At 56.5% G+C, this 27,677-nt stretch overlaps 1 protein-coding gene across 2 annotated transcripts; it reads left to right on the top strand.

Annotated features, from left to right (window-relative positions):
- Positions 1-27,665, top strand: Palm (paralemmin). Of its 2 annotated transcripts, XM_048341834.1 has the most exons (9): positions 1-191; positions 13,974-14,025; positions 14,386-14,466; positions 15,464-15,594; positions 16,853-17,006; positions 17,904-17,925; positions 19,457-19,516; positions 21,857-21,988; positions 25,642-27,665. In XM_048341834.1, exons 1-9 carry the CDS (start codon positions 187-189, stop codon positions 26,175-26,177), a joined length of 1,173 nt encoding a protein of 390 aa, XP_048197791.1. In that variant the 5' UTR covers positions 1-186; the 3' UTR covers positions 26,178-27,665. The 2 variants fall into 2 exon arrangements, with proteins under 2 accessions (XP_048197791.1, XP_048197792.1); XM_048341835.1 differs by lacking the exon at positions 21,857-21,988.
- Positions 27,666-27,677: the final 12 nt, after the last annotated feature.

Genomic DNA, 27,677 nt, shown 5'->3' with positions numbered 1-27,677 from the left:
CCCACCCGGCCGCGCCCGGACAATACAGCGGCGGGCGCGCGGGGCGATGCCCGCGCCGGTGCCGCCCCCGCGCCGTGCAGCCCGGGCCTCCAGGCCTTAGCCATCGCCTCCCCCCACCGCGCACACACCCCGCGCCCGCGTCCGAGTCCCTGCGCCCCACGCCGCCGTCGCCGGACCTCGGCGGAGATGGAGTGAGTAGGCGCGCGCGAGCCGCCGGCCGAGGCCCCGCGCGGGCCGGTGTGCGCGGGACGTTGCGACCCCCGCGGGCCCGCCGCGGGGGGGGGCGGGGAGGGGCCGCCTGGGGCGTCTGGACGCGGCCAGCTGGGACCGGGGTGGGGACCGGGCAGGGCCACGCGCCCTGCGGCCTCCCCTGGGCGGGGGCGGCCCGGGCCCCAGCTTCGGGGGCTCCTAGCACGCAGGGGAGTGGGGGCCATTGCCCGGCCGGCCGCGGCCACCTGTAGGTGGGCAGGCCCGGGGAGCCCCAGCGCCCCCTGCCCAGCTCGCAGCGGTCAGGCACGGGCCCGCCGCGCCCTCCCTGGTGCCCGGGGTACCCCCCCACCCCGGCCCCCGGGAAGCTGGCGGCCGGCCCCCGCTGCTGTCTTCAGCTCCAGCCGCTGGCGGGCTGAGGGGGGCTCCGTCTACGGCGTGGACAAGGAACCCCCAAGCCGTCCCCCAGGCCACCCCCGCCCAGAAGGAGCCCCCTCCCATGGAAGTGCCCCAAAGGTGCGCGTCTGGGGGCCCGCAGTGGGGCGCCTGGTGCGTGGGGAGCCGCGGGCGGAGCCGCCGGGGCGCTGGAGGGCTCTGGCATACAGCAGGTGCCCCGTGAGTGCGTGCGGTCACCCGGGCGCCTGTCGTCCCCTCTGCCCATGACCAGGGCGTCCTCTCCCCCGGGACCCTCACTCCCACAGGTGGCCGGAGAGGTCACGGGTTGTCTTCGGGGGGCTGGCATCTGGGGAGGGGGCACTTCCTGGAGTCACACAGTCCCCCCGCGGCTGTGACAAGCGACCAGTGCCCCGTGCTGGGCGCCCTGTCCCCTCCCCAGGACGTGGAGGGACGCGGGGTGCAGCCGGGCCAGCGCGGCTGGTGGCCGCTCCGCCCTCCCCTGCGCTTCCCGCTGGGTGTGTTTCCCCAGGGGGATTCACCAGGGTCCCCGCCACACCCTCGGCAGGGTGGGAGACACTCAGACAATGGCCTGGCGCTCCCCCACCGCGTCCCGGGAGCCCAGCCAGAGGCTCCGGGGAGCCAGGGCCCCGACTTGCCTGTTTCTCTCCCCTAGCTTGTTTATCTGCTCTGCTTGGCTGGGCCCGAGGGACTCCATCTCTGGGCCTCCAGGCAGCTGGGCCTGGGCAGGGTGTGGTCGTGAGGAGGGGGCTGCCTGGAGGGGGCAGCTCCGACCCAGGGTGTAGGCAGCTGACGGGAGGCATCTTCTCACTGGGCCCTATTATTTCTTTCCCCCACCGGGTGACCATCCTGAGGCCCAGAGAGGGAGAGCAGAGACCTTTGAGTCACACAGCACTCAGAGTTCCTCCATCCTGCTGCACAGCCCCTGTTGGTTTCTTGATCTGCACTTGGTGTGACTTGTAGGTCCTTCCGTGGATTTGTTGCTCAGACTCTGTTTTCTGGGTGCAGCTGGGGTTTGGACTCAGCTGGCTACAGAGGGAAACACCTCAGTTGCTGGTCCTCCATTGTCAGCAATACTGCTCTGTCTGAACAACAGTTGTTTTGGAGGTGGGCAGGGCAGGCTTCAGGCATGGAGGAGGCAGGGGCTTACCTGTGCAGGCCTACCTGGTTCCCTTTCTGTGGATTTCAAAGCTGGGGACTGGGAGGTGCCTGTGGCCATGGACTGGCATGAGGGTGCAACGTTTAAGAAATGTGTTAAGAGTCGGCTGCCAGTGGCTCATGCCCGTCATCCTCAGGCTGAGATCTGAGGATCACAGTTCAAAGCTAGCCCAGGCAGATAAGTCCTGAGACTTTTATCTCCAATTTAAAAAAAAAAAAAAAAAGCCACAAGTAGAGCTATGGCTCAAGTGGTAGAGTGCTAGCCTTGAGCAAAAGAAGCCAGGGACAGCTCTCAAGCCTTGAGTTCACCTCAGTACCCATGCAGCCACACACACAACTAATAATAATATTAATTTAACAAAATTTAAATTCTGTGAACTTAAGGATGAAATACATCCATTTGTGTTCATTTAAGCATATAAAGATTTTGGGCTGGGAATGTGGCTTAGTGGTCATGTGCTTGCCTTGTGTGCATGAAGCCCTGGGTTCAATTCCTCAGAGGCACCACATACACAGAAAAAGCCAGAAGTGGTGCTGTGGCTCAAGAGGGAGAGTGCTAGCCTTGAGCAAAAAGAAACCAAGGACAGTGCTCAGGCCCTGAGTTCAAGCCCCGGGGACTATAATAAAGATTAGCTAGGTGCTGGTGGCTCACACCTAAAATCTTAACTACTCAAGAGACTGAGATCTGAGAATCGTGGTTTGAAGCCAGTCCCGGCAGAAAAGTTCCTGAGACTTTTGTCTCCAATAAGCCATTCAGAAGAAGCTGGAAGTGGTGCTGTGGCTCAAGTGGTAGAGTGCTAGCCTGGAACACAAAGAGGCTCAGGGACTGTGCCCAGACCCTGAATTCAAACCCCAGATCAGGCTAAAATAAAATAATAAAGATTTAACAATTAAGGAAAAGAAAGAAATGGCTTTGCCGGCTGGGCGGAGGAGGGGACTCCACTGTGGGAGCGTTGTGTGTCTCTGCCCCTCAGGGGGACCTCGGGGTCTGCACAGCCCTTGGCCCAATGTGCTGGAACTTCCAGATTCTTCCTCCTCCCCTCCCCCTCCCTGGGGAATTTCAGAGGGACTGTCTCCATTGGGTGCAAACTGGGTCTCTGACAGCTCTTTCACACGTGCTAATCTCTCTTTTTAATGATAGGCAGAGCAGGTTGAAAGGCAGCAGTGGATCTGCTGATAATTGAATTTAATACCCCTCTTTCTCTTTGTGTCTCTTTTGCCCAGGGTATCTGCTTGGGCTGCAGCTTCTGGGTTTTCCTCCCTGTTGATTATAACAATGTAACCTTTCTCTCCCACTTGAGCATAGTTACTTTGGATTAGGAATTTGGGTGGTTTTGTTCCTGGTGGTACTGGAGTTTGAACCTGGGGCCTTACACTTGACAGACAGGCCCTCTACCACTTGAGCAGTACTCCAAGCTGGTTTGTTGTTGTTGTTGTTGTTTGGTACCCTTACTGAGGTTTGAACTCAGAGCCTCATGCTATCAACTTGGCTTTTTCCACTTAAGGTTGGTGCTCTACCACTTGAGCCACAGTTCCTCTTCTGACTTTTTGCTGGTTAACAGCAAACAGTCTCGCGGACTTTTCCAGGCTAGCTCCAAATCCTGCTCCTCAGCTCACAGCATCTGTGTACCTAGGATTACAGGTGTGAGCTGCCTTTTTCTTTTAATTATTTTTCAGGAAGGGTCTCTGGTTTTGTTTTGTGTTTCCTCCAGCGTCTTTCCACTTACAACCTCCTGTGTAGGTGGGAATGACAGGCACAAAGCACTGTACCCAACTTGTCCACTGAGATGGGGTCTGGGTAACTCCCTTCCTCTTCTCCCCTGAGCTGTGCTCAAACCTTGATCCTCCAGATTTCTGTGTAACTGGGATGAGAGGCATGAATCTTGAATCTTCACAGGCTACCAGTTGCACAGGCCAGCAGGAGGATTTGTCCCTTTTAAGTTGCGGTAGGATCTGGGTAGGATGTTTGACACCTTCCTGTGCCAGAGGGACTGTGAGGTGGGTTTTTTTTTGGGGGGGGGAGTGGAAGGGGTGTCAGTGTATCAGATAGTTCTTTCTGCTTATGGCCAGCACTCTACCACTGAGCCAGAGTTCCACTTTAGACTTTTTCTGAGTAGGTTATTAGAGATACGTGGCATGGACTTTCCTGCCCAGGCTGGCTTGGAATAACGATTCGATTTTCAGATCTCAGTCTCCTGGGTGGGATTACAGGCATTAGCCTCCCCGCCCACCCCCCCCCCCCCACCCAGCATGGTTGTTTTTTAATTTATTTATTAATTAGACAAAAAATTTTGACAAGGTGTTGTGCACAAGGGGTACAGTTACATAGTAGGGCAGTGTGTACATTTCTTGTGATATCTTATACCCTGTTTTTCTTTCCCTTCCCTAGGTCAGGTAGACATATATACAATACACAGTGTACCAAGAACATATACAGTAGCCACGTGGCCTACGCCAAAGAAAATTCGCCTAGGGCTTTAAATGTAATGTCGACAGTAGACAATATGTCAACAATAGTCTTATATGAATGTACATACATAGCTTTTGAGCTATTGTGATCCACTGAGAGGTCTATTTTTTACCTTCATATGTTGAGTAGTTGTTTGGTTGAGTAGTTGTTTAGTTAAATAATGTAGGGTCGCTGATCCAAACCTGTGGATATACCATTTGACAAGAAGTTTTTGGTTTCCTAGACCTGGTCTCTACTGTCTCCCCCTCCCCCCTCCTTAACAGTCATATATCAAGGAGATCAGCATGGTTGTTTTTTGAGATAGGGCCTTGCTCCCTGCAAGGCCAGCCTGGGCTGTGCTCATCTTATTTATGACTCTCCTCATAACCAAGACAACAGGCATGAGACACTACACCTGGCTTTTTCTGTTGAGATGGCAGCCTCAAGAAGTTTTGCCCAGGTAGGACTGGATCCTCTTGAACTCCACCTCCAGAGTAGCTGGGATTACAGGGGTGAGCCATCTACCATCCTGTTTGCTTTTGAGAGAGAGGTGACTGTGTAGCCTAGGCTGGCTAGGAACTCACGGTTCTCCTACCTCAGCCTTCCCAATGCTGGGATTACAGGTGTGTGCTACCATGCCTGATGGCCTCAGATCTTGCAGCTGGGAAATGGGTTGATGTTGATTTTTTTTTTTTTTTTTTTTGCCAGTCCTGGGCCTTGGACTCAGGGCCTGAGCACTGTCCCTGGCTTCCTTTTTCTCAAGGCTAGCACTCTGCCACTTGAGCCACAGCACCACTTCTGGCCGTTTTCTGTATATGTGGTGCTGGGGAATCGAACCCAGGGCCTCATGTATACGAGGCAAGCTCTCTTGCCACTAGGCCATATCCCCAGCCCCAATGTTGATTTTTTTTGGAAAAAAAAAAAAAAAGATATTCCTGGGCTGGGAATGTGGCTTAGTGGTGGAAGCCCTGGGTTCGATTCCTCAGTATAACTTATACAAAAAACTGGAAGAGGCGCTGTGGCTCAAGTGGTATAGCACTAGCCTTGGGCAAAAGAAGCTCAGGAACAGTGCCCAGACCCTGAGTTCAAGCCCCAGGACTGGCAAAAAAAAAAAAGATATTCATTATATCTTCTGTGGAAACTCATTCATTTAAAGACCTAAGTCTCACACAAGATCAGAGCAACTCAGGGAAGGTTTGCTAGTTATCTCACCATGGGTCTTTGCTGTGAAAGATGTTCAAGGGGATGTATGTAATGGAAAGGCAAGTACGTAATGGAAATTGGGCATGTGCAAAGGCCCAGAGGTTGCAGGGCCCCTGTGGCTCATGCCTGTAATCCTAGCTACTCAGGAGACTGAGATCTGAGGATCGTGGTTCAAAGTCAGCCTGGGCAGGAAAGTCCATGAGACTCTTATTTCCAGTTAACCACCAGGAAACCAGAAGTGGCGCTGTGGCTCAAGTGCTAGAGTGCTAGCTTTGAGCTGTAGAGCTCAGGGACAGCGCCCAGGCCCAGTGTTCAAGCCCTACAACCAAAAAGAAAAAAGTCCCAGAGGTGGTAGAAGCCTTGGAAAAAGAGAAGGCTCTTTAAGCCGGGTGCTGGTGCTCATGTCTGTACTCATAGCTACTTAGGAGGCTGAGATCTTGGTTCAAAGCCAGCTTGGGCAGGAAAGTTTATGGGACTCTTTAACCAGTCCTGGAGCTTGGACTCAGGGCCTGAGCACTGTCTCTGGCTTCTTTTTGCTCAAGGCTAGCACTCTGCTCCTTGAGCCACAGCACCACTTCTGGCTTTTTCTGTTTATGTGGTGTTGAGGAATCAAACCCAGGGCTTCATGCATGCTAGGCAAGCACTCTACCATGAAGCCACATTCCCAGGTCCCTCTGTGAGACTCTTATCTCCAATGAACTACCTACCAGAAAACCAGAAGTGGTGGCTAGCCTTGAGCAAAAGAGCTCAAGGACAGCACCCAGGCCCTGAGTTCAAGCTCTACAACTGACAGAGGGAGGGAGACACACACACACACACACACACACACACACACACACACACACACACAGCTCTTTGGCTTGTGCTCTTGAGGACCAGATTCTGCCAGAGTCAGCATCTGACCAGGAAGGGGCAAGGACTGACCAGCCACTGGGATCAAGACAGGGACTGGAGAGGGAGAAGGCAAGTTGAAGCCGGTTGGGGGTGGGGGTAGAGGGCTGCTCTGCCAGAGCCAGACAGAACAGGAACCCTGTCTGAATGGAGAAAACAATGGAGTCCAGAGCACTGAGCCATCAGAGCTGCCCATGGGGAGAAGCAAGCTGGCCCCAGCTTAGATGAAGCAGGAGAGAGCCTGCTGCCCAGGGACTTCCTGTCCTGGGAGGAAGTTGTGTCTCAGGAGCTTCAGGCCAGATGGCTGAGTCTCCCTGCCTGAGACAGAAGAGCCATGGGGGGTCAGGACCAGGCCTGGGAGCCCAGCTATGGGGGAGGCTTTGAGGGCCAGGGGTCAGGGGTCACCTTCAGATCATGTGAAGTCTCAGGGCAGCCCCCCCACCCCCACCCAGGGCCTGGAATGGCAGGCAGGATGCCAGCCCAGCTCCCATCCTTGCTAGGAAGCTTGGCCTTCTCTATATAAATGTAAATGGATATTTACAGTACATAAATAGTAATGGTTTCATTGAGATATAGTTCACATAGCTTATAATCACCTATTTAAAGAATATAATACAAGCTGGGCTCTGTGGCTCGTACCTGTTATCCTAAATTATGAAGGAGGCTGAGATCTGAGGACCCAGCCATGGGCAGGGAAGTCTGTAAGGAAAGTCTGCCTCTTCTGTCCAATCACGCACGGAAAAAAGCCAAAAGGGGAACTGTGGCTCAAGTGGTAGAGAGCCAGCTTCAAACCAAAATGCTCAGAGACTGCGCCCAGATGCTGAGTTCAAGCCCTAGAGATGGTGCACACGCACGCGTGTGCACGCACACAGACACAGACACACACACACACACACCCCCCACATGAATATAATTCAGTAGCTGCTAGTTCAGGTTAAGGAATTCTGATGAAAAGACCCAAACTTCTTTTTTTTTGGCCAAAACTAGGTTTGAACTCAGAGACTCATGATCACTTACTCTGCTTGCTTCCTTGGCTGATGCTTTACCACTTGAACAATGCCCCCAAGCCCATCTTCTAGGTGGTTTTTGTGGAGCCGGAGTCTTTCAGATTTTTCCTTCTCTGCTGGCCTCAAACCTCCATCTGCCCGATCTTGGCCTCCTGAGTAGCTAGGATTACAGGCATGAGCCACAAGCACCTGACTCAAACATTGAAAGTCTTTTTGAATGCAGATGCCACAGGTGGAAAATTCCACAGCTGTGCTTGTAGGACAGGTCACAGCAATGCACAAATACAGGCCAGAGATGTGGCTGAATGGAGAGCACTGAGCATGCCGGAGGCCCTGGTTCTGTCCCCAGCAACAAGGGAGCACCTCTGCCGCCCCTCCCCACCATCAACTCATGGTACACTTTAACATCATGGTACACTTTAAAAATGATGTAGCTCTATTAAAGACATTCTAAGCTGGGAGCCCCTGGCTCACACCTGTCATCCTAGCTACTGAGGAAGGAGACTGAGCTCGGAGGATTGTGGTTTGAAGCCAACCCAGCCAGGAAAGTCTGTGAGACTCTTATTTCCAATCAATCACACAAACACATACACAAAAAGCCAGAAGCCACTGCTATACCTCAAAGTGGTAGAGCGCTAGCCCTGAGCAAAAAGGAGCTCAAGGATAAACCAAGCCCAGAGTTTGAGCCTCAGGACCTGCAAAAAACAAAACAAAACAAAAAATGTTTGTAAATGTCTTACTCCTATCATCTTAGCTACACAGGAAGCTGAGGTCTGAGGATCGTGGTTCAAAGCCAGTTTGGACAGGAAAGTCCATGAGACTTTTATGTCCAATTAGCCACCAAAAAGCCGGAAGTGGAACTGTGGCTCAGGTGCCAGCCTTGAGCAAAACCAGATCAGGGACAGCACCCAGGCTCTTGAGTTCAAGCCCCAGGATCAGCACACACACACACACACACACACACACACACACACACGTGCAAAACACAAATGGAGTTCATGTTTCCGCTCCAGATTTTCCACAGGGGAGCTCATTTCATAGATGTAAACATTCCCAAATCCAAAATACCGATTTTCCCAAACATTCCAGACAAGGAAGTACTCAACCCGCCCTTTGATGCCACCATCACCACCACCACCACCATCACCACCACTACCTCTGTCTAGTTCCAGAACCTTCCATTTCCTGCCTCTGAAGAAAATCAGTAAAACCATGGTGTCTCCTGGAGGAGGGCTGGAGAGGCTAGGAGGTGAAAACTATAGTAGCCACAAGCAGCCCAGTGAGGAGGGGCCCACTGAGGAGGGGCTTCAGGAAGAGTTGGCCCCCGAAGGCCCATTGGAGACCTGCTCTGGGAGCATGTACCAGGCGGTTGGCACAGCAGGTGCAAAGGCCCTGGGGTGGGAGCATACCAGGAAAGCTTTGTGGAACTCAGCTGGACCAGTGAGGGGTGGGGAGGGAACCTGGGTTTGGGAGGTTGTTCTCTGCCACTGGATTCTTCTTTGGACCTGCCTCGTCAACCCTTTCCTTCCCGAGGCTGCAGGCCAGGGGCCAGCTCCTCCCCCACCCCAAGTTAATAGGCAACAGATCTGCTTCTGCCCAGAGCCTTCTGGAAGCCTTCGAAGTCCCTTGTATTCTTTACCTCATTGGTGTCTGGGAGCCTTTCTGAACCTGGGGTCAGAAGGCCCAGAGGAAAAAGGTTTCTCCCCACGCTTGGAGGCCCCAGAGGGCATCTAGGGGGTTGGCTGTGCCCAGCTGAGCTCCAGAGAGGAACTGGCCACCTGGGCTGAAGGATAAAGAAACAGCCCTGCACCTGTGCTCACGACTGTAATTAGCAACTCAGGAGGCTGAGATCTGAAGATCACAGCTGTGAGCCAGCCTGGGCAGGAAAAGACCATGAGACTCTTTTTTTGTTTTGGTTTTTTGCCAGTCCTGGGGCTTGAACTCAGGGCCTGAGCACTGTCCCTGGCTTCTTTTTGCTCAAGGCTAGCACTCTGCCACTTGAGCCTCAGCGCCCCTTCTGGTTTTTTTTCTATATATGTGGTGCTGAGGAATCGAACCTAGGACGTCATGTATATGAGGCAAGAACTTTGCTACTAAGCCATATTCCCAGCTTATTGAGACTTAATCTCCAGTTCACCACCAAAAAGCTGGGAAAACTGTGGCTCAAGTGGTAGAGCTCCAACCTTGAGCACACACACACAAAAAAAATCTCAGGGACATCACCTGAGTCCTGAGTTCAAGCCCCAGGACCTACCCAAAAAAAAAAAAAGATAAGGCAGAAGGGGTGAGACACAAGAGCCTTGTGCAGTAGCTGACAGCCACCCCCAGGTTGGGGTGCAGGGCTGGGCAGGAATGAATCAGGAGGGGGACAAAAGCTGCTAGGGTTCAGAGGGGCTGTCCAGGGGGCCAGCCTCAGCAGGGCTGACCGGGCCACTCCCCAGTGGGGGCCGCGCCCCCGGGCTCCTGGCGGCCAATCAATCCCAAGGCCTCGCTCAGTGCTTTCCTTTCACTGGGCAGCAGGAATGTTCCTGGCGCTGGGCGCTGCGCCTGCCCGGCTGGGAGCTGCCCTCCCCCCCCCACCCCCCCACCCCCCCGCCATCCCTGTCTACCAGGAGAAGATCTCGTGTGACACCCCACCCCCATCCCGCACACCCACCAGTGCCTGCCAGGGCCCTCCCTGCCCGCTGGGTGACCTTGGGTTTGTTGCATAACTTCTCTGGACCGTTCAGGAAAATAAAGAGCCTGCAAAGCGCGGCGCGAGCGAGCGGAGGCCTCTTTGGGCTGCGTCTGCCTCTGGGCTTGGGTCCCATTAGCTCATCTGCTGCTCGGGCGGGCGAGGATTATCTCACGCGCTCGCAGTCGACGCCCCACGCGGGTCCCGAGCCGCCCACACCGCAGCACCCGAGCCCAGATTGTGCTCCGGAGTATTGTAAAAATAATCGCGCGCTCGGGGCCGGGACGCCTGCACTGCGCTGCGCTGCGCTGCGGGTGGGTGGGTGGGCGGCCCGGCGCGGGCGGTGCCCACCTCTCCCGGGTGGCAGCGACTTGAGGCCACACGCCCAGCCAAACACCTCGCCGTCCGCACCCGGGAGTGGCTCCTTGGCTTGCTTGCCTTTATCGCTGTTGTAAAGGTGAGGGAGGGCGCGCCTTTCTCCTTGGACGGCGTCGCCCCTTCCCTCGCTCTCCCCCAGTCCCCCCTCCCACCCCACCCCCCGCCCTCGAGATGTTACAGTTCATTTTCGACATAGTGTGTTGTTTTTCTTTTTTGTAAGGTGTGCCCCTACTGGGGCTTGAACTCGGGATCTGGGCGCTATCCCTGAGTTCTTTTGTTTTTTGCTCAAGGTTGGCACCCTGCCACCTGAGCCACAGATCCCCTTCCAGCTTTTTGGTAGTTAATTGGAAATAAAGAGTCCCACAGCCTTTCCTTCCTTGGCTGGCTTTGAACCGGGCTCCTCCCATGTCAGTGTCCTAAGCCACCCGCACCAACTGGGCCTGAGAGTTTGGTGATGAGGCCTCCGGTTGCTTCCGCTCGGCCTGTGCAGGCACCCCCACCCGCCCCCGGGAGGGTGAGGCTGGATAGGACCGGGGAGCATCATTCCCCGCGCTCCCGGCCGGTGCCCCGTCGACGGAGTGCTGATGGACGCCGACCTCGGATCGGCCTCCTCGCCGTGTGCTTGGTGCTGGCCCTGTCTGCGCCGCGAGGCGGAGTCACGAAAGCCGAGCATCCTCCCGGCCTCGGCTGCTGCTTCCCGCGGAGATGCCCGGGCAGCCCCGGAGCGAGCTCTCACCCCGGCCCCGGGGAAGCAAGGCCGGGTCCCGCACACCCGGGCCCCGAAGCCAGCCTTGCGCCCGGCGCCGGCCCCGTCTGGGGGTGGGAGACGCCGCGCGCAGGCCCCACCCCTGTGTGGGCCTCGCGTTGCCATGGGGACGGCGCGGTTGCCAGGGCGACCGACTCCCGCGGGCTGCCATCCATCAGGCGGTGGCGGCGGGGGGGCGGGGCGGCGACACTGGCTCCCCGCCTCCCTCCGCCCCCCACCCCCGCCCGGGGTGGGGGCCCAGCCTGCACCCCTCCATCTGCGACCCGCACGGTGGGGACGGGCCTCCTCCCGAGCCGCTGCTCGCCTGACCTGCCCCTGCCCGGGGACAGGCTGTCCAAGTGGACACTGCTGCCCTCTCTCCAGGCGCGAGCTGGCCGCACAGACATCCCTGTGTCCCTGTGTCTGGCCTGAATAGTCACCTGACCACTGGGGTAGGAACAGGGCCACTGGGCAGCTAGCCCAGCCATGGTCCTCCATACCCCGAGGTCCTGGCTGCTGTGTGGGGCCTCCAACTCAGCTTTGCCAACATCCTGGGTGGGTCTCCAAGTGGATCCCATCTGAATCCCAGCTGAATCCAGCTCTACCATGTTCCCAGTCTTGTCCTCTGTGGACTTAGTGACCAGCCCTGGGAAAAACAAACCTACTAGGGAAACAGCAAGTGCAAAGAGGCCGGGGTAGGAGAGAACTGGCTATCTAGACATAGATCCTGGTGGTTAGAGCACCTGCCAAGAGGAGATCAGGGCTGGTATTCTGGCCTTATGGTTTCTTCCGAGGTATGACGTGAGCCAGACAAGCGTTAGAGTAGACAGAGTCAGGATATGATTCTTATTTTGAGAAGCTGAGGTTGTGAGGTAGAGAGAGAGAGAGAGGGCCGCCAGGGGTCAGGGAAGGTGGCTGAGGATTTCAAGGTTCGAGCTGGGAAATGGGAAGCCAGCCGGGATGGAGGGTGGCCTCTGTGGGAGCAGACCCAGAACTCCCAGTTGAGCTGGGAGTCCTAGTGGAAGGGCCCGGAGCCAGAAAGCTGGATCAAGCCTCTCCTGAGCCCCACCCAGCAGAACCCCCCCTTTGCTCTGGAGGGTGCGGTCCTGTGAGGGGGTGGGGCCCTGGGAGGCACCCAGATCTGTACCGGTGCTGTGCAGCCAGCCAGGAAGGGAGGGACTGCTGGGGGTCACCTGCAGGGCGTGGGAGTGCAGCGACTCCACGGGTCTCAGTGGGGCCAGGAACCTGAACCTGTGGGCTCAGAGCAACCTCCCAGGCTGGGAGCCTCTATCCCCCCAGGAATTGTGTGACAGAAAACTGGGGGTGCTTGAGGCCCCTCCACTTACAGATGGGGAAACGAAGACCCAGAGAGGTGTAAGGGGCCTTTCTGAGAACCCTGGGTGACTCTAGGCCCGATAACAAGGACAAGGGGTGTTAGGGTGGTGAGAGAAGTAAAGGACAGTCTGTAATTTCAGTCTCCTCTAAGATAAGGGGCTGGGGGGAGGGGGAGGGGGAAAGGACAGTGTGGGCTGGGGGAGGGGAAGCTGGCAGAGTGGAGGCTGGGGAGGGAGGTTAAAGGAGGAGAGGCAGACCTCGTCGGGGCCATCACATCAGGCCCTGCCCCCTGCGCTCGGGCCTCCTGCCCATGGGCACTGCCCCTGGGCGCTGCCTGGAGCAGCCAGCTGGCCTGGAATCATTTGGGATTTGGGGCAGAGGATTGGAAACTACCCCCCAACACATACGCTCAGAACCACCCCACGCTTCCCCCCACCCCCCGCCCCCCGTGTCCTAGGAACACACCCCAGTTCCAGGCCCAGCCTTTTACTCCTGCTCACAGCCGCTTTGGAACCCTTGACAAGTCCCAGGGCTGGGAGGGAGGGAGGGGAAGGGAGGAAAGGAGGGAGGGAGGGACCACGTCACTAGCTCCGCCCACTGGGTTGAGGGGGGCAGGGGTGGAGTGGAAAGCAGATCACAGGCACTGGATGCATAGTTCTCAGTGAGGCGGCAGGAGCGCCTGGGAGAGGGTGGGCGATTCCCCGCTGCTTGATTAATTAAGCCCCTACTGGGTACCAGTCAGTCCTTGGACTAAGGCTCCAGCCTCACTGGGTAGCCCAGCATAGGTGGATCACACCTGTAATCCTAGCTACCCCAGGAAGCTAAGATCTGAGGACTGAGGTCCAAAGCCAGCCCCAGAGTACAAATCCAAGAGACCGCCCCCTCCAATTAACCAGCAAAAAAGTGCAACTGGGGGCATGGCTCAAGTGGTAGAGTGCTAGCCGTGAGCACCTGAATTCAAGCCTCAGCACCGATACAGACACACACATACACACACACACACACACCACCTCACTGGGCAAGCTGGGAAAAGACAATCCTTCGAAGTTCACACCCTCTCTGGGCCCTTTGGGTTGCTGGGACATGGTGGGGGGCAGGGAGGCTACTGAGGAAAGTGCTAGAAGTGCTAGGATGGGGTCCATTTGACAATGGAAGCACAGTTGGATGGAATCTGGTGGGTGGGAGTGAGTGGAGGGGCCCCTGGAACCGCTGAGCTCCTATGCATCCTCCAGGCCCGACCTTAATTACCACCCCCTTCCCAAACGCGGGTGTCTGGGCAGAGCCTCCTCCTCCGGCCCGGCTCCCTCGGCTGTGCCTCCCTTGCCTCCGTGCCATGTGGGCTGCAGGAGGTTTTGCTGAGTGAGTGAATAAATAAATAAGGGTGTGGGAGATTAACCGTGGCCCGGGGTCAACCAGATGGGAAGGGGCCCGCTGGGACTCGAGGGGGGCTGGGGGGTGTCTGGCTGGAAGCTGGGATGGTGGATGAGGGTGCCCTTGGCCTCCTGTCCCCAGGGTGCTGGCGGCAGACACTGCATCCCAGCAGGAGCGGCTCCAGGCCATCGCAGTGAGTCTCCCCTGCCCAGTGGACGGGAGGGTCTGGGGGCTAGAGGTTGTGGGGGGAGGGGGCAGCTGGCTTCCTCCAGTCCAGCCTGGGGTGCAAACCAGGGCGTGGCCATTCCCCACAAGGTGAAAATAGAGACCTCTTTCACGCTCCCTCCACATGGTGTGCCGGTGGGGAAACTGAGGTGGGTGGAAGCTGGAGACCCCTGGCCCAGGAAACGCGCGGCCCGCTGACCCGAGGCCACCTGGAAGCTGGGGCGCGCTCAGGGGACGCGCGGGTCTTCGGGGAAGAGGGGTCAAGCTCGGGCGGGCATGGCGGGCTGGAGACCCCCACCCCAGTCCTGACGCCGCTCGCGCCCCCCAGGAGAAGCGGAGGAGACAGGCGGAGATTGAGAGCCGGCGGCGGCAGCTGGAGGATGACAGGCGGCAGCTGCAGCACCTGAAGGTAGGGGCGTGGCCGTCCCGAGCGGGCGTGTCTGGGGCGGGGCTGCAAGGCAGGTTCTTATGGGCGTGGTCTCTGTGTGGGGTGGGGCCTGGGCAGGTGGCTTGTACAGGCTGGCTCTTGTGGGCGTGGCCCCTGTGTGGGCGTGGCCTGCAGGGGCAGGTTCTTGTGATTGGAGCCTGCCTGGAGTGGGTCGGGACTTGAATGGGTAGTGTCTTGGGGGCGTGGCCTGAAGGGGGCGTGGTCGGCGTGGCATGGTCATGTGGGCATGGCCGGCGTGGGTAGGGCCTAGTGGGCGTGGCCTTGGTGGAGGCAGGTGGTATCTGTGAGGGCGGGGTCTGCCTGGGCAGTCTCCAGAGACCACGAGGAACTGGGGGATAAGGTGACCAGCACCCTAATTCTGTTCCCAACCCTGAACCTAACTCCAGTGTTGATCCTGATTCCATCCATGACAGCTTTGCCCCTCATCCTGCTTGACCGCGACCATGATGGGGTTAGCAATCCTGATCCAATTCAGGACCTTGACTCCATCCTGGACCCTGATTCTGATCCTAGTGCCACAGGCTTCTAGGCCATGATGATGTTGAGACTGATCCTGACCTCAGCCCTACATCCATTCATAATCCTGGCTTGGATCAAGGTCCTAGCCCAGCCTGGTGCCTGTGGCTCATTCCTGTAATCCTAGCTACTGGGCGGGCTGAGATCTGAGGGTCATAGTTCAAAACCAGCTGGGACAGGGAAGTCCATGAGACTCTTAGAACCAATTAACCACCAAAAATAAAGCCATGGAAGTGGAAGCATGGCTCAAGTGGTAGAGCATTAGCCTTGAGCAAAAAAACTCAGGGATAATGCCCCTCCCCCAAACCCCTGGCCACAGAATGAGCCACACTCTGACCTTTTACCCAAACCATCATTTTTGAGTCCGACCACTATCAGGAGCCTGGCCTTGATTCTCATACGGACTATAACTTGAGTCTGAGCCCCATGTCTGCCTCCTCAGTCCAAGGCACTGCGGGAACGCTGGCTGCTGGAAGGGACACCGTCCTCAGCCTCGGAAGGCGATGAGGATATGAAGAGGCAGATGCAGGAGGATGAGCAGAAGGCCCGGCTCCTGGAGGAGTCCATCTCCAGGTGAGCTCATGGAGAAATCTGGGTAGGCTCACTCACAGAGGAGGTTCTTCCATAGAAGAGCCCTGGCTGGATGGACCAAGGTCCTTCAGGGTTGAGGATGTGCATACTGGACTCCAGGGCATGGTGGCTGGCTCAGGTGTGGCCCCCAGATAGATTGCTTTGGCGAGGGACTCACAGGTGGGGGCTGGGCTGTGGGCAGAGGCTGCCTCGCTGTCTCCGAGCCCTCTCAGTATTGTTAGAACAGGTGTAAGAGTCATTCCCAGTCAGGGAAGATCTAGGCTCCTGAAGGATGGGAGTTGCCGCCATTGGCCTCCCGGGGGAAGGGGGCGCTTCCTGGCGCCAGCCCAGCTGGCCAGTCCTCGCCATGGTGCTAGCAGGGGCCACGGTGGCAGCCAGGCCTGCAGGAAGCAGGGGAAGGGGCAGGATGGGGAAAGCAGGATGGAGGCTGGGACAAAACGCCAGAGTTTCCAGTGGAGAGAGGCCAGGGGCCAGCTGGGAGCGGCAGGGTCAGGACGGAGGGAAATGACCAGAATTCCAAGTGTCTGCTCAAGCCAAGGAAGGGGCCCAGAGCATGGGGACTGAGAGGTGACGCCAGGAAGAGGTGAGAGGTCACAGAAGGTTCTAGATGGGGTGGGAGGAGGGTGGGATCCCTGCTTTGCCTGTGGAAGCTGGACTTCACCCCACCCCTGGACACATGTTCAAACTGAGCAGATGTGGGGTGGGGGTTCCCTGCAGGTTTACCTGCTCGGAGCCTCTGCCCAATCACTCGGCCAGCTCCCCGCTGTCTCCACGCTGTCTGTCCTGGGCTGGGGCTAAACTGCCTGGAGTCCCTCCAGCCCAGCGCTCTTTGTTTTCCTGGATTTCTGTGTGCCTTTTTTGTGTGTGGGGTGGGGGGGCAATACTGAGGCCTGAGCTTAGAGCTTTCCACTTTTTCTAGCTCTTGAGCCATGCCTCCAGTTACCTTCTGTAACTGGGAAAGTAACCCTCCCACCCCCCCCCCCATGGTCCCCAGAGAGAAAACATTTCCTGTGAAAAGGAAATGAATTGGAGGGGGAAACAGCAGAGCTCCTTTGGAATAAATGATGGCAGGATGGAGCAGAGTCAGTGGTGGTACTGGCCCTGCTCGCTGGCTGGATGAAAGATCGTGCCTCAGTTTCCCCACTTGTAAAGCCATGGGAGAAGACCAAGCAGGCTCCTTAGGGAAAGTACGATCCACAGGGTAGAAAGTGGCCTGTGTCTCATACCTGCCTCTCCCCAGGTTGGAGAAGGAGATAGACATGCTGGAAAATGGGGTGTCAGCCCCTGCTGCTCCCCAAGAGAATGCCACAGCCCCCAGCCCAGCCCGGACTCCCACCTCAGCCCCAAGCCCAGCCCGAGACAATAAAACAGAAGTGGTGATGAACTCACAGCAGGTAAGGAAAGGGGTGCCCAGAGCAGGCTGAGACCCCAGTGATGTGGGAAGCACTTTGACCTAGAGAGAGACAGGAAGCTTTGGTTCCAAATAGAGGGGAACGCCCTCCCCCTGCACACAGGGCGGTGCACTGAGGCAGGACTAGGTTAGACAAGAGCAAGAAGCTGCTGCACTAACCTGGCAGGGGCACTGGGGTGACAGCTCTGACCACGGAGGAGAGATGGAGGATCTGGACTGGGAGTACCTGAAGGCCTTGCCAATCAGCAGCAAGATCTGAATCCCAAAAGAGGATGGCCCAATGCCTGTGTCTCACACCTGTAAGCCTAGCTACCCAGGAATGAGAGCTGAAGATCACAGTTTGAAGCCAGCCCAGGCAGGAAAGTCAGTGAGACTCTTATCTCCAGTTAACCACCAGAAAAACAGAAGTGGACTTGTGGTCAAGCTAAATAAATAAATAAATAAATAAATAAGGGGCTGGGGATATGGCCTAGTGGCAAGAGTGCCTGCCTCATATACATGAGGCCCTGGGTTCGATTCCCCAGCACCACATATACAGAAAATGGCCAGAAGTGGCGCTGTGGCTCAAGTGGCAGAGTGCTAGCCTTGAGCAAAAAGAAGCCAGGGACAGTGCTCAGGCCCTGAGTCCAAGCCCCAGGACTGGCAAAAAAAAAAATAATAATAATAATAATGGAGCTGGGTGCTGGTGGCTCACACCTGTAAATCCTAGCTACTCAGGAGGCTGAGATCTGTGGATCACTGGGCAGAAAAGTCCCCATGAGACTCAGTTCCAGAAAACCAGAAGTGGCGCTGTGGCTCAAAGGTGGTAGAGCTCTAGCCTTGAGCTGAAGGAGGTCAATTGAGTTCCCAGCACCACTGACCCCTCTGTTTTTTCTTGCAGACTCCAGTGGGCACGCCCAAAGGTAAGGCTTCTTGGGAAATGGCGGGCTCCAGTGCCCTCTGGTGGTGAGAGTTGGGATTTCATGGGGGCGGAAGCCTGTAAGCAGTTATTGTTGGTAAATAGAACAGCAGCAGCAGACCATGCCTGACTAATTCTGTTATTCTACTGGAGCCCTAATTTGGGCCCACAGTATCCTGATTTCTGTGTTGCATTTTCACAAGATCCCTGGGGTGGAGTTGCCAGATGAGACAAGGCTGGGGAAAAAAAATTTAAAAAGGACACGTGCCCATTGCTAATGCCGGTAATTCTAGCTACTCAGGAGGCTGAGATCTACAGATCACGGTTTGAAGCCAGCGTGAACAGGAAAGGCTGTGAGACTCTTATCTGTAATTATAAACACCTAAAAAAAGGAAGTGGCACTGTGGCTCAAAGTGGTAGAGTTCTAGCCTTGAGGAAAAGAGCTCAGGGACAGCGCCCAGACCCTGAGTTCAAGCCCCACAACAGACAAAAAAATAAATAAATCAAAACCAAAAACTAAGCTTCACTAATGTGACGTCTTGAGTTCAAGTCCTAGTACCTGCACCAAAAAAAGAAACACATATATAAATATAAATACATATAATTAGATACACACACACACACACACACACACGAGTCTGTAGAGACGTTGAACGCGAGCCCAGCACTGGTGTAAACTCTGTATGTGTGCTGAGCAGTCCCCAGCTGGAGCTTGGGAGAACATGCTCTCACTGTAGCCTGCAGCATCTGCAGCCTGATTTGCTGTGTTAATTATTCATAAGGTGAGTGTCTCCTTGTCTTACTGTAGAATAAAAAAATTAATAATTAAACAAATCCACACAGGTCTCTCAGGGATTTTGTGAAAATCACTTGGGCTGAAAACTGAACCTCAGAGTGTGGGATAGAAAGTGTTTGTTTTGTGGGAGGGGGCTGTGTCTTGGCGTTTGGGGGGGGCAGTCTAGGAGCATGAGAGCTGCAGTTTAGGGGTGCGGGCCCAAGGCCTTAGCTCTTGCTGGGTGCCAAAAGCTCATGGCCTTAACATGAGCTAATCAGGAGGCTGAGACTTGAGGATTGTGATTTGAAACCAGTCTGGGCAGATAAATTCAAGAGACTCTTACCTTCAGTTTACCTGAAAAACCCCAGAAATGTAGGCCTGGTAGAGCGCCAACCTTAAATGGAAAAGTCAAGCAAGAGTATAAGACCCTGTGTGCAATCCCTGGTACACAAAAACAAATAGATGGGAAAGCTGGTGGCTCAAGCCTGTAATCCCAGCTACTCAGGAGGCTGAGATCTGAGAATCACAGTCTCAAAGCCAGCCTGGGCAGGAAAAGTCCTTGAGACTTTGATCTCCAATGAACCACCAAATAGCTGCAAGTGGAGCTGTGACTCAAGTGATAGAGCGCCAGTCTTGAGCAAAATGCTCAAGGACGGTGCCCAGGCCCTGGGTTCAAGCCCCAGAACTGGCTACAAAAAAAGAAACAACAACCAAAAGCCAGGCCTTCTTCCTAACCCCTTCTCTTCCCTCTCCCCAGCAGGACAGCAAGCTTCCAACACCCCTGTAAGGATGGCCAGTGGTTCCCCCATGATGAAGGCAGGTGGGTCAGGCCCCGGGCCGCGGTGCTGGGTCTAGCCGCCCTCTGTGACCTGGAGGAGTTGGAGGGGGCAGAGACGCAGGCCTGCTGCTCCTGGCACAGCCTGGTGGGCACCGTGGTGCTGAGGTGGTGGTTGTACTGGGGTGCCGTCCTCTGGCTGGGGTGGTCCCGGCACATTTCTGCTTCGCAGCCTTGTCACACATCACTGGCCCAAGCTTCCCCCGAGAAGACGGGCCCAGCATGGCAGTTTTAACCCAGGCCATCGCCTATGGCTTCCGTTCCCCCTAACATGGCGGCTCCCCCTGGGGCCTGGGGTGCCACGCTCTTCCAGCCTCCTCACGCTTGTGTGGCTCCTGCCCGCCTTTGGGCACAAGCGCTGGGCTGCCACCCCCGGCAGGGCAGCCGTGTCACACGCTAGAAAGCAGAAGGTCCGCTCACGCTCAAGCATGCATGAGGGCCAGCCCCAAGTCCTTGTCTTGACATGTGAACCCTGACACCTCAGGCGTCCCCAAAACCAGAAGGGCGAGGCTACATGGACCCCACACAGGGCCCGGCAGCAAGCAGACCCCATGGTGCCTGTGAGGCCTGAGAAATGACAGATTGCTGCTTGAATTGAGCAAGCACAGAAACAAGGAAGAAAGGGGAGGATGGAGCCTAACCAGCATGCGTCCGTGGCTAGGGGTAGCAAGGGCTGTCGGTAGGGGAGGCCTGGGGTCTTCTGCAGGGTGGCAGGGGGTTGAGGGGGAACATTATGCAAAGTGGAGGATGCCTACGGAGCCTCTGTGCCAGTTTGTTCCGGCCCTGGCTGGCCCCTAGGCCTCCCGCCTCCGGGGAGGAGGAGGGGGAGAGGGAGGGCCGGTGTTGCTCAGTGCACACAGCCCGCACAACTGTCTGGACAGCCGTGGACATAGGTGTCTAGGAACAAGAAGGATATGGGATTAAATCAAAGGGATGAGGTCAGTTAGTCACCAAAGACTTCCTGAGTGCTTGCCACATGCTAGGCTTGAAGGACAGGAGCCCGGGGCAGCTGCTATTCTGCTGGGGTGACTGGCAATTCACAGCGCCAAAGCAGACAGCATGTGGAGTTTGGGGAAAGAAACCATTTTCAAGCCACAGGGAGGACTTGGGCTCTGACCAGCGGGCAGTGGGAACAGTGGAGGGCTGGTGGGGCGGGGCCTGGCGGGGCGGGGCGGGTGGGACTGGGCGGGGAGGGGTGGGGCCTGTATGGGCGGGGCTTGGCGAGGTGGGCGTGGCAGGGCAGGGTCTGGCCGGGCGGGGCCGGGTAGGGCGGGGCAGGCCCCTCCTGACCGTGTGCCCGCCCGCCCTCTGGTGGCCACAGGGAGCACAGCGGGGGCCGGGAGCGTTGCAAAGGCTGGGCTGGATGCTGGGACTGGAGGGGGGGCCGGGGAGAAGAGGGGGGGAGGTCCTGGGGTAGAGATGCTGGAGGTGGGAACCATGGTGGGTGCTGAGAGACACCAGCGGTGCACACAGTTCCGGGGCTGAAGGAGGCTGCAGGCTGTGCAGGTGGAACAGAACGAGGTGTTGAACCGGGAGAGTTTGGAAGTGTGTGTGTGTGTGTGTGTTTATACTGCTCCTTGGACTTGAACTCAGAGCCTGGGTGCTGTCCCTGGGCTTCTTTCACTCAAGGATGGTGCTCTACCACTTGAGTCACAACTCCACTTCTGGCTTTATGTATGTGTGTGGTGGTGGTGGTGGTGTTTGGTGGTTAATTGGAGCTAGAAGTCTCCACAGACTCTCCTACCTGGGCTGGATTGGAACCGTGGTCCTCAGATCCCAGCTGGTGGGAGAGACGTGGGCAGATCTGAACTTGTTTGGGGCGAGGTCTTAATGGAGGACACTGGGCATTGTTTGAAGAGATCAAATCCGGGGCTTGAAGGAAGTCTGGGGGAACCAGGTGACTAGGAAGGCCAGGTAACCAAGTGAGGCCAGGGTTATTGGTGTCCTGGAAGGGGGCTAAGCCAGTGGGGTGCACCGCAGGCTGCCAATGGGTCCTGGTCAAGGCGAGAGGGGGTCACTGCGGTCATTTGGCCTCTTCTCTGGCTCTCTGAGGAGTCCTGGGTTCGAGCCTGTGCCTGATGGCTAGATTAGCATCCCGGCCTGGTTGGTCATGATCCTTCCGGAGCTCGGGAGCTGTGGGAGGTTGTGGAGCTGGGGAGGACCAGGTTACCGGCTGCTTCACCTCTGCTTGGCTCCATGCTGCTGTCCCCTCCCACCCACCCACATCTTCCCCCCCTGGCTTGGCCGCTGCCTAGCGGGGGTGGGGGGTCGTCGTGTCGGGGATGGGGGGCAGGCTTCGGGTTAACCCCGTGCCTCTTGTGTTAGCCATGTACTCGGTGGAGATCACAGTGGAGAAGGACAAGGTGACAGGGGAGACGAAGGTGCTATCCAGCACCACGCTGCTCCCCCGGGAGCCCCTCCCACAGGGCATCAAGGTCTACGAGGACGAGACCAAAGGTATGAGCCGCCCCCCTCCCCTGGGTGGGGGTCTCCACCAGCCCTCACAGGGCCCGAGCTCAAGCCAGAAATCCTGTGGTCACCACCCAGGCTCAGGCTGGAATTTGTGTGGTCACTTCATGCAGGGGCTCCGGCATCGATGGCAGATGGCCCATCTAGAACCCCGGTTCAAGTTTCTAGCTGTGGTTTTGTCTGTTCTTGATTTGTTCTACCCACACACGGGCCTTGCATATCTGCTTCTCTTATGAGCATGGTGGCCTCTGGGTCCCTCTGGGTCAGAGAGTGGGTCACCACCTCCTCCTGTTCCTGGCTGCATGATACTCTGGTGTGGCTGGACCCCACATTGCCTGGCTGGACTTCACCTGTCCATTCATTCAGGACAGTGGGCAGGGCCCACTTTCTGGCGGTGGAGCACTGGGTAGATTTCTGTGTGATCTGGGGTGCAGTCTGGAGTGGGACTGTGGGTTCACACGATGACTGTTTATGTGGAGACTTTACCACCTCGCGCTCTTGGTGCTCAAGGGCCCCAATTGCTCCATAGCCTCACTCCTGGCTCCCGGTCACCCACTCGCCTGGTATTCCTGCCTCACAGTGGGGTGCATGTCGTTCTCATAGCTACCGCCGCCGGTGCATTTAGGGTGCCATTAAAGAGGAATGCCCAACCCCGGTCCGGGTGGCTCACACCTGTAATCCTCGTGACTTGGGAGGTGGAGATCTGAGGATCACTGCTCAAAGCCAACCCCGGGCAGACAATTCCAAGAAACACTCACCTCCAAGGAACGGCCAAAAGAGCTTGAAAGTGGAGGTGTGGCCCAAGAGGTAGAGTGCCAGCCTAGAACAACAACAGCAACCACAACAAAAAGCCAAGGGACAGCTCCTGGGTCCTGAGTTCAAGCCTGAGTACAGGCACAAGAAAAGAAAAGTGTCTGTTCCCGTTCCACCCCCTCCCCCAGCCCAGTCATATGACCTGAGGCAAGAATGACCACGCCCATGTCTTCATCCCTGCCCCCTCCACTTGCCCCCCCACTGCCCTACTCCCCCCCCCACACACACACCAGTCCCTGGGGACTCAGGACCTGCCAGACTGGATTCTGGCTGCTTAGCAACAGCAAGGGATGGTTTCCATGGCAGCCGAGGGCTTGGATTCCTATCTGGGGGCAGTGGCTAGTGAGAACTAAGCCTGGTCTCAGGACCTGGGTGTCACCAGAAGGCCTGGAGGCAGGGACACCCCTCCCTGGGGCTGGGACACCGGAGCAGGGAACACTTTCTAGCTGAGCTACATCCGGGAGGGGAGCCCTGACCCTTGGCCAGGAGGAGGTGGCTAGTCCCTGAGGCTGCCCCGTCTCCTCCCCAAGTATGCTGGTCTTCTTGAAGGATCTTCCAGGGCTGCCTTGGACTGTGGCTGGGCGTTGCTCCGGGTGCTGAGACTGGATTGTTAGTGAGTTCAACATGGCTCTGGAGGTGACAGAGGCACTGGGGCACACACATAGGCTCTGGGCATAGGTTAGGGAGAAAACCAACATCGAGAAGACAATAGCAACCAGTAGCTCTGGGTAAAATCAAAATGTCCTCAATATCTACCAAAGAAACCCCAAGGATGTCTACTGGTCAGAGCCCTTAGGACTCCTGATCTTGGGTCCCTGGCTTGGGGAGGGGTCCCCCTTTGTGTGAGTTCTAGACTTGAAAGGAGCAAGGTCCAGCACTGCCCAGCTGTGTGAATCTGGGCTACTTACTTCCTGTCTCTGAAGTTTTGTGATTGTCTCTTTTATACTGGAAGGAAAACAAATACAACCTCAGGTAGTGGGCCAGGATTCAGGTGGCTGGAAATGTCTCAAAATATAGGATAAGGGGCTGGGAATATGGCCTAGTGGTAAAGTGCTCATCTTGCATACATAAAGCCCTGGGTTCGATTCCTTAGCCCCACATATGTAGAAAACGGCTAGAAGTGGCGCCGTGGCTCAAGTGGCAGAGTGCTAGCCTTGAGCAAAAAGAAGCCTATAGTACTCAGGCCCTGAGTTCAAGGCCCAGGACTGGCCGGGGGGTGGGGGGAACCAAGAAAAAACAACAACAAGATAATAAAATCCCAATCCACTTTCCTCTCTCCCCTGCAAGTCTTCCTTGGTTCCTCATAAATTATTTTACATGCCAGGTGCCAGTGGCTCACACCTAGCTAGCTACTCAGGAGACTTAGATCTGAGGATCACAGTTCAAAGCTAGCCTGGGCAAGAAAGACCATGAGACTCTTATCTCCACTTAACCAGCAAAATGCTGTAAGTGGAGGCGCGGCTCAAGTAATAAGGTGTCAACCTGATAGAAAAAGGCCAAGCAAGAGTGACAGGCCCTGTGTTCAAGCCCTGGTAGTAGTACATGCAAAATAAATAAATAAATACAATGCCTTTACAGCTCTACATTTTCCTTTGTACACCATTGTGGCACACCTAGAGAGCTTTAGTAATTATCCATCAGGGTTTTTGTTTTGTTTTATTTTGTCTGTTGTGGGCTTGAACTCAAGGCCTGGGTACTGTCCCTGAGCTCTTTTGCTCAAGGCTAGCGCTCTACCACTTTGAGCCACAGTACCGGTTCCAGTTTTCTGGTGGTTAATTGGAGATAAGAGTCTAACAGACTTTTCTTCCTGAGTTGGCTTTGAACCGTTATCCTCAGATCTCAGCCTCCCGAGTAGCCAGGATTACAGGTGTGCACCATCAGCACCTGGTTTGTCTTTTGTTTGTTTCATGGCTTTTTTTTAAAATTTTTTATTGGTAAACTGATGTACAGAGAGGTTATAGCTTCATACATTAGGCATTGGATACGTTTCTTGTACTGTTTGTTACCTCCTCCCTCATTCCCCCCTCCCTCCTCCCCCTTTCTTGGGTTTTTGTTTGCTGCTGTTTTGATGGTACTGGGGACTGAATTTAGGTCCTAGATCTGAGGTCCATTCCCAGTCCTTTTGCTCTTAGCTTCGTTTTCAGATGGGCCTCACCCATTTCCCCCCAGCTCAGCCTCAGACTGTGATCCTCTTATTTCCAACTTTTTTTTTTTTTTTGGCCAGTCCTGGGCTTGGACTCAGGGCCTGAGCACTGTCCCTGGCTTCTTTTTGCTCAAGGCTAGCACTCTGCCACTTGAGCCACAGCGCCACTTCTGGCCATTTTCTATATATGTGGTGCTGGGGAATTGAACCCAGGGCCTCATGTATACGAGGCAAGCACTCTTGCCACTAGGCCATATCCCCAGCCCCCAACTTTTTTTTTAAGGTCTTGGAGCTTGAACTCAGGGCCTGGGCGCTGTCTCTGAGCTCTTTAGCTCTAGGCTAGTGCTCGAGCACTTTGAGCCACAGCACCACTTCCAGTGTTTGAGTGGTAAAAATTGGAGATCAGAGCCTCTTGGGGACTTTGGCGCCTGGGCTGGCTTCAAACTGTGACCCTCAGATCTCAGTCCCCAGAGTAGCTAGGATGACAGGCGTGAGCCCCTGGTGCCGGCTTATTTCCAACTTTTGAGTGGCTGGGATCACTGGAGGTCAGCAACCACATCTGGCTATCAGTGTTGATATCCTGCTAAGCCTCCAGGCTGACAAGTCTGATCTGGAAGCCAGGCTCACTCTCTCTCTCTCTCTCTCTCTCTCTCTCTCTCTCTCTCTCCCCTCCCCACCCCCCCAGTGGTCCATGCGGTGGACGGTACAGCTGAGAACGGCATTCACCCCTTGAGCTCCTCTGAGGTGGATGAGCTCATTCATAAAGCCGATGAGGTGACGCTGAGCGAGGCTGGATCCTCAGCAGGACCGGCAGAGCCCCGGAGGTCCTCAGAGGAAGCTGTCCGGACCACACCTTCCCGACGAGAGATTACTGGGGTGCAAACCCAGCCTGGAGAAGCCACGTCAGGGCCCCCAGGCATTCAGCCCGGCCAGGAGCCGCCAGTCACCATGATCTTCATGGGTTACCAAAACGTGGAGGACGAGGCGGAGAGCAAGAAGGTGCTGGGGCTGCAGGACACCATCAAGGCAGAGCTGGTGGTGATCGGGGATGCCGCCGAGCCCAAGGAGCCCGCCCCACCCAATGGCAGCGCAGCCGAGCCCCCCGCCACCACCACCGAGGGCTCCCCAGAGGAGAACCAGGCGGGGCCCAAGGCCAGCACCACCGACCCCCAGGAACTTGACATGAAGAAACAGCGCTGTAAATGTTGCTCCATCATGTGACCTGGCCTGGCCTCTTCCCTGAACCCCCTTTCCTTCCCCACCCCTGCCCTGTGCTCCACAGACACCCCACCAGCCCGGTCCTTCCTGGAGTCTGCCCACCTTCCACTCACTACTTCACAGCCCCCCGCCCCCCCCACCAACACCTGGGACACGCATGAGTTCTCCGTGTCCCATGCGTTTTTCTTCTGCTGGAAAAGAGAGGGGACAGGGGCCCTGCTGATCACACCCGACATGCACCCCGAATCACCGAGCCATGCACCCCCCAGGTGAGGGAGAGATGGGCTGACATGACCTTCCAGGCATAAGGGACCCCCCCCCAGGCCCCACACCCCAAAATATTGTGGCAGCTCCACAGATACGGCTCACGCCCCCCGTGGTCCTGGCTGGTGTGAACTCCATGCCGCCCCGGGCCGGGCTCGCCTGTGCCTTTCTGTCACTTCCAGAAGATTCTCCAAGGGGACTGGGAGCTGAGGGGCTTCTGAGGCTTCCCAGGCCTGGAAGTGGGGCTTCCTAGCTGAGGCACTGCCCCCCCCCCCAAGTCACAGGCAATTGGGCCAGTCACAGGCAGTTGGGGTAGGGCCACACTTCTTTGGGAGTGGAGACCCCTCATCTGCTGTGCCCCTCCCCAGTGTAGCCAGTGGATAACAGAGCTGGGGGGGGCTGGGGACACCCCGCACTGGGGAAGGGCCTGTCACCCCTAGGCTGGCTTCTAGACAGGGCAGGTTGAGGGTCTTCAAACAGCCCCCCCCATACACAAGGCAGGGGGCTTCCTTTCCTAAGCATTCCCTTTCTCCCCATTGGGCCCTCCTCCCTCCTGGTGCTAATTTGGGGACCCCTTGGGAGTGACCTTTGGCCTCTTCAGCCTGCTTGGATTGGGGTTTTGGGGTCCCCCCTACCATACCCTGGAGATCATACCCTGCTTACCAACTCTGCAGAGAGGATCTGCACAAGGAGGCCCAGCCTGGGGCGGGGAGGTTGGCCACGGGTTGGAGCAGGAGATCCTTCCCCCCCTCCATTTTCTACCCAGTCCCTTAACCCCTGGCCCCATCACTGGAAGTGGCAAAGCTCCCCCATACACACACACTGGGGTCCAGCCACACTCATCCCGAGAGGCACATTCGTGCCCACGCACGCAGACGCCCTCTCCTCGCAAGCTGGCTTTGGGCCACCAGGCTCCATCTCGACCCGTCTCCCGGGGCCTCCAGCCTGGCGCCTAGTGCTCAGACCATTTCTTGGTCCCATCAGCACCCAGAGCCACAAGGAGGGTACAAGAGCCACCCCAGATGGGAGCTTGGCTCCAGTCTCTGTCGTGCCCACTTTGGAGGGCCAGGGGGGTCCTGCCCTGGGATCCCCCCAGCCACCCAGCCCCGAGGCTGCCCTGGAGCTGGGAGCCTTTGCTGAAGTGCCCCGGCTTAGTCCTGCTTTCGACGTGTGACCAGGCCCCTTGATTTTTCCCAGAGAAGCAAATAAACAGCGTGGAAAGCCCCAGTTCCCGGACTT

Source organism: Perognathus longimembris, chromosome 3 (genome assembly GCF_023159225.1).
Source record: "Perognathus longimembris pacificus isolate PPM17 chromosome 3, ASM2315922v1, whole genome shotgun sequence".
Taxonomy (NCBI): domain Eukaryota; kingdom Metazoa; phylum Chordata; class Mammalia; order Rodentia; family Heteromyidae; genus Perognathus; species Perognathus longimembris.
The sequence above is the reverse complement of the archived record's forward strand: the minus strand, read 5'-3'. Positions and strand labels throughout refer to the sequence as shown.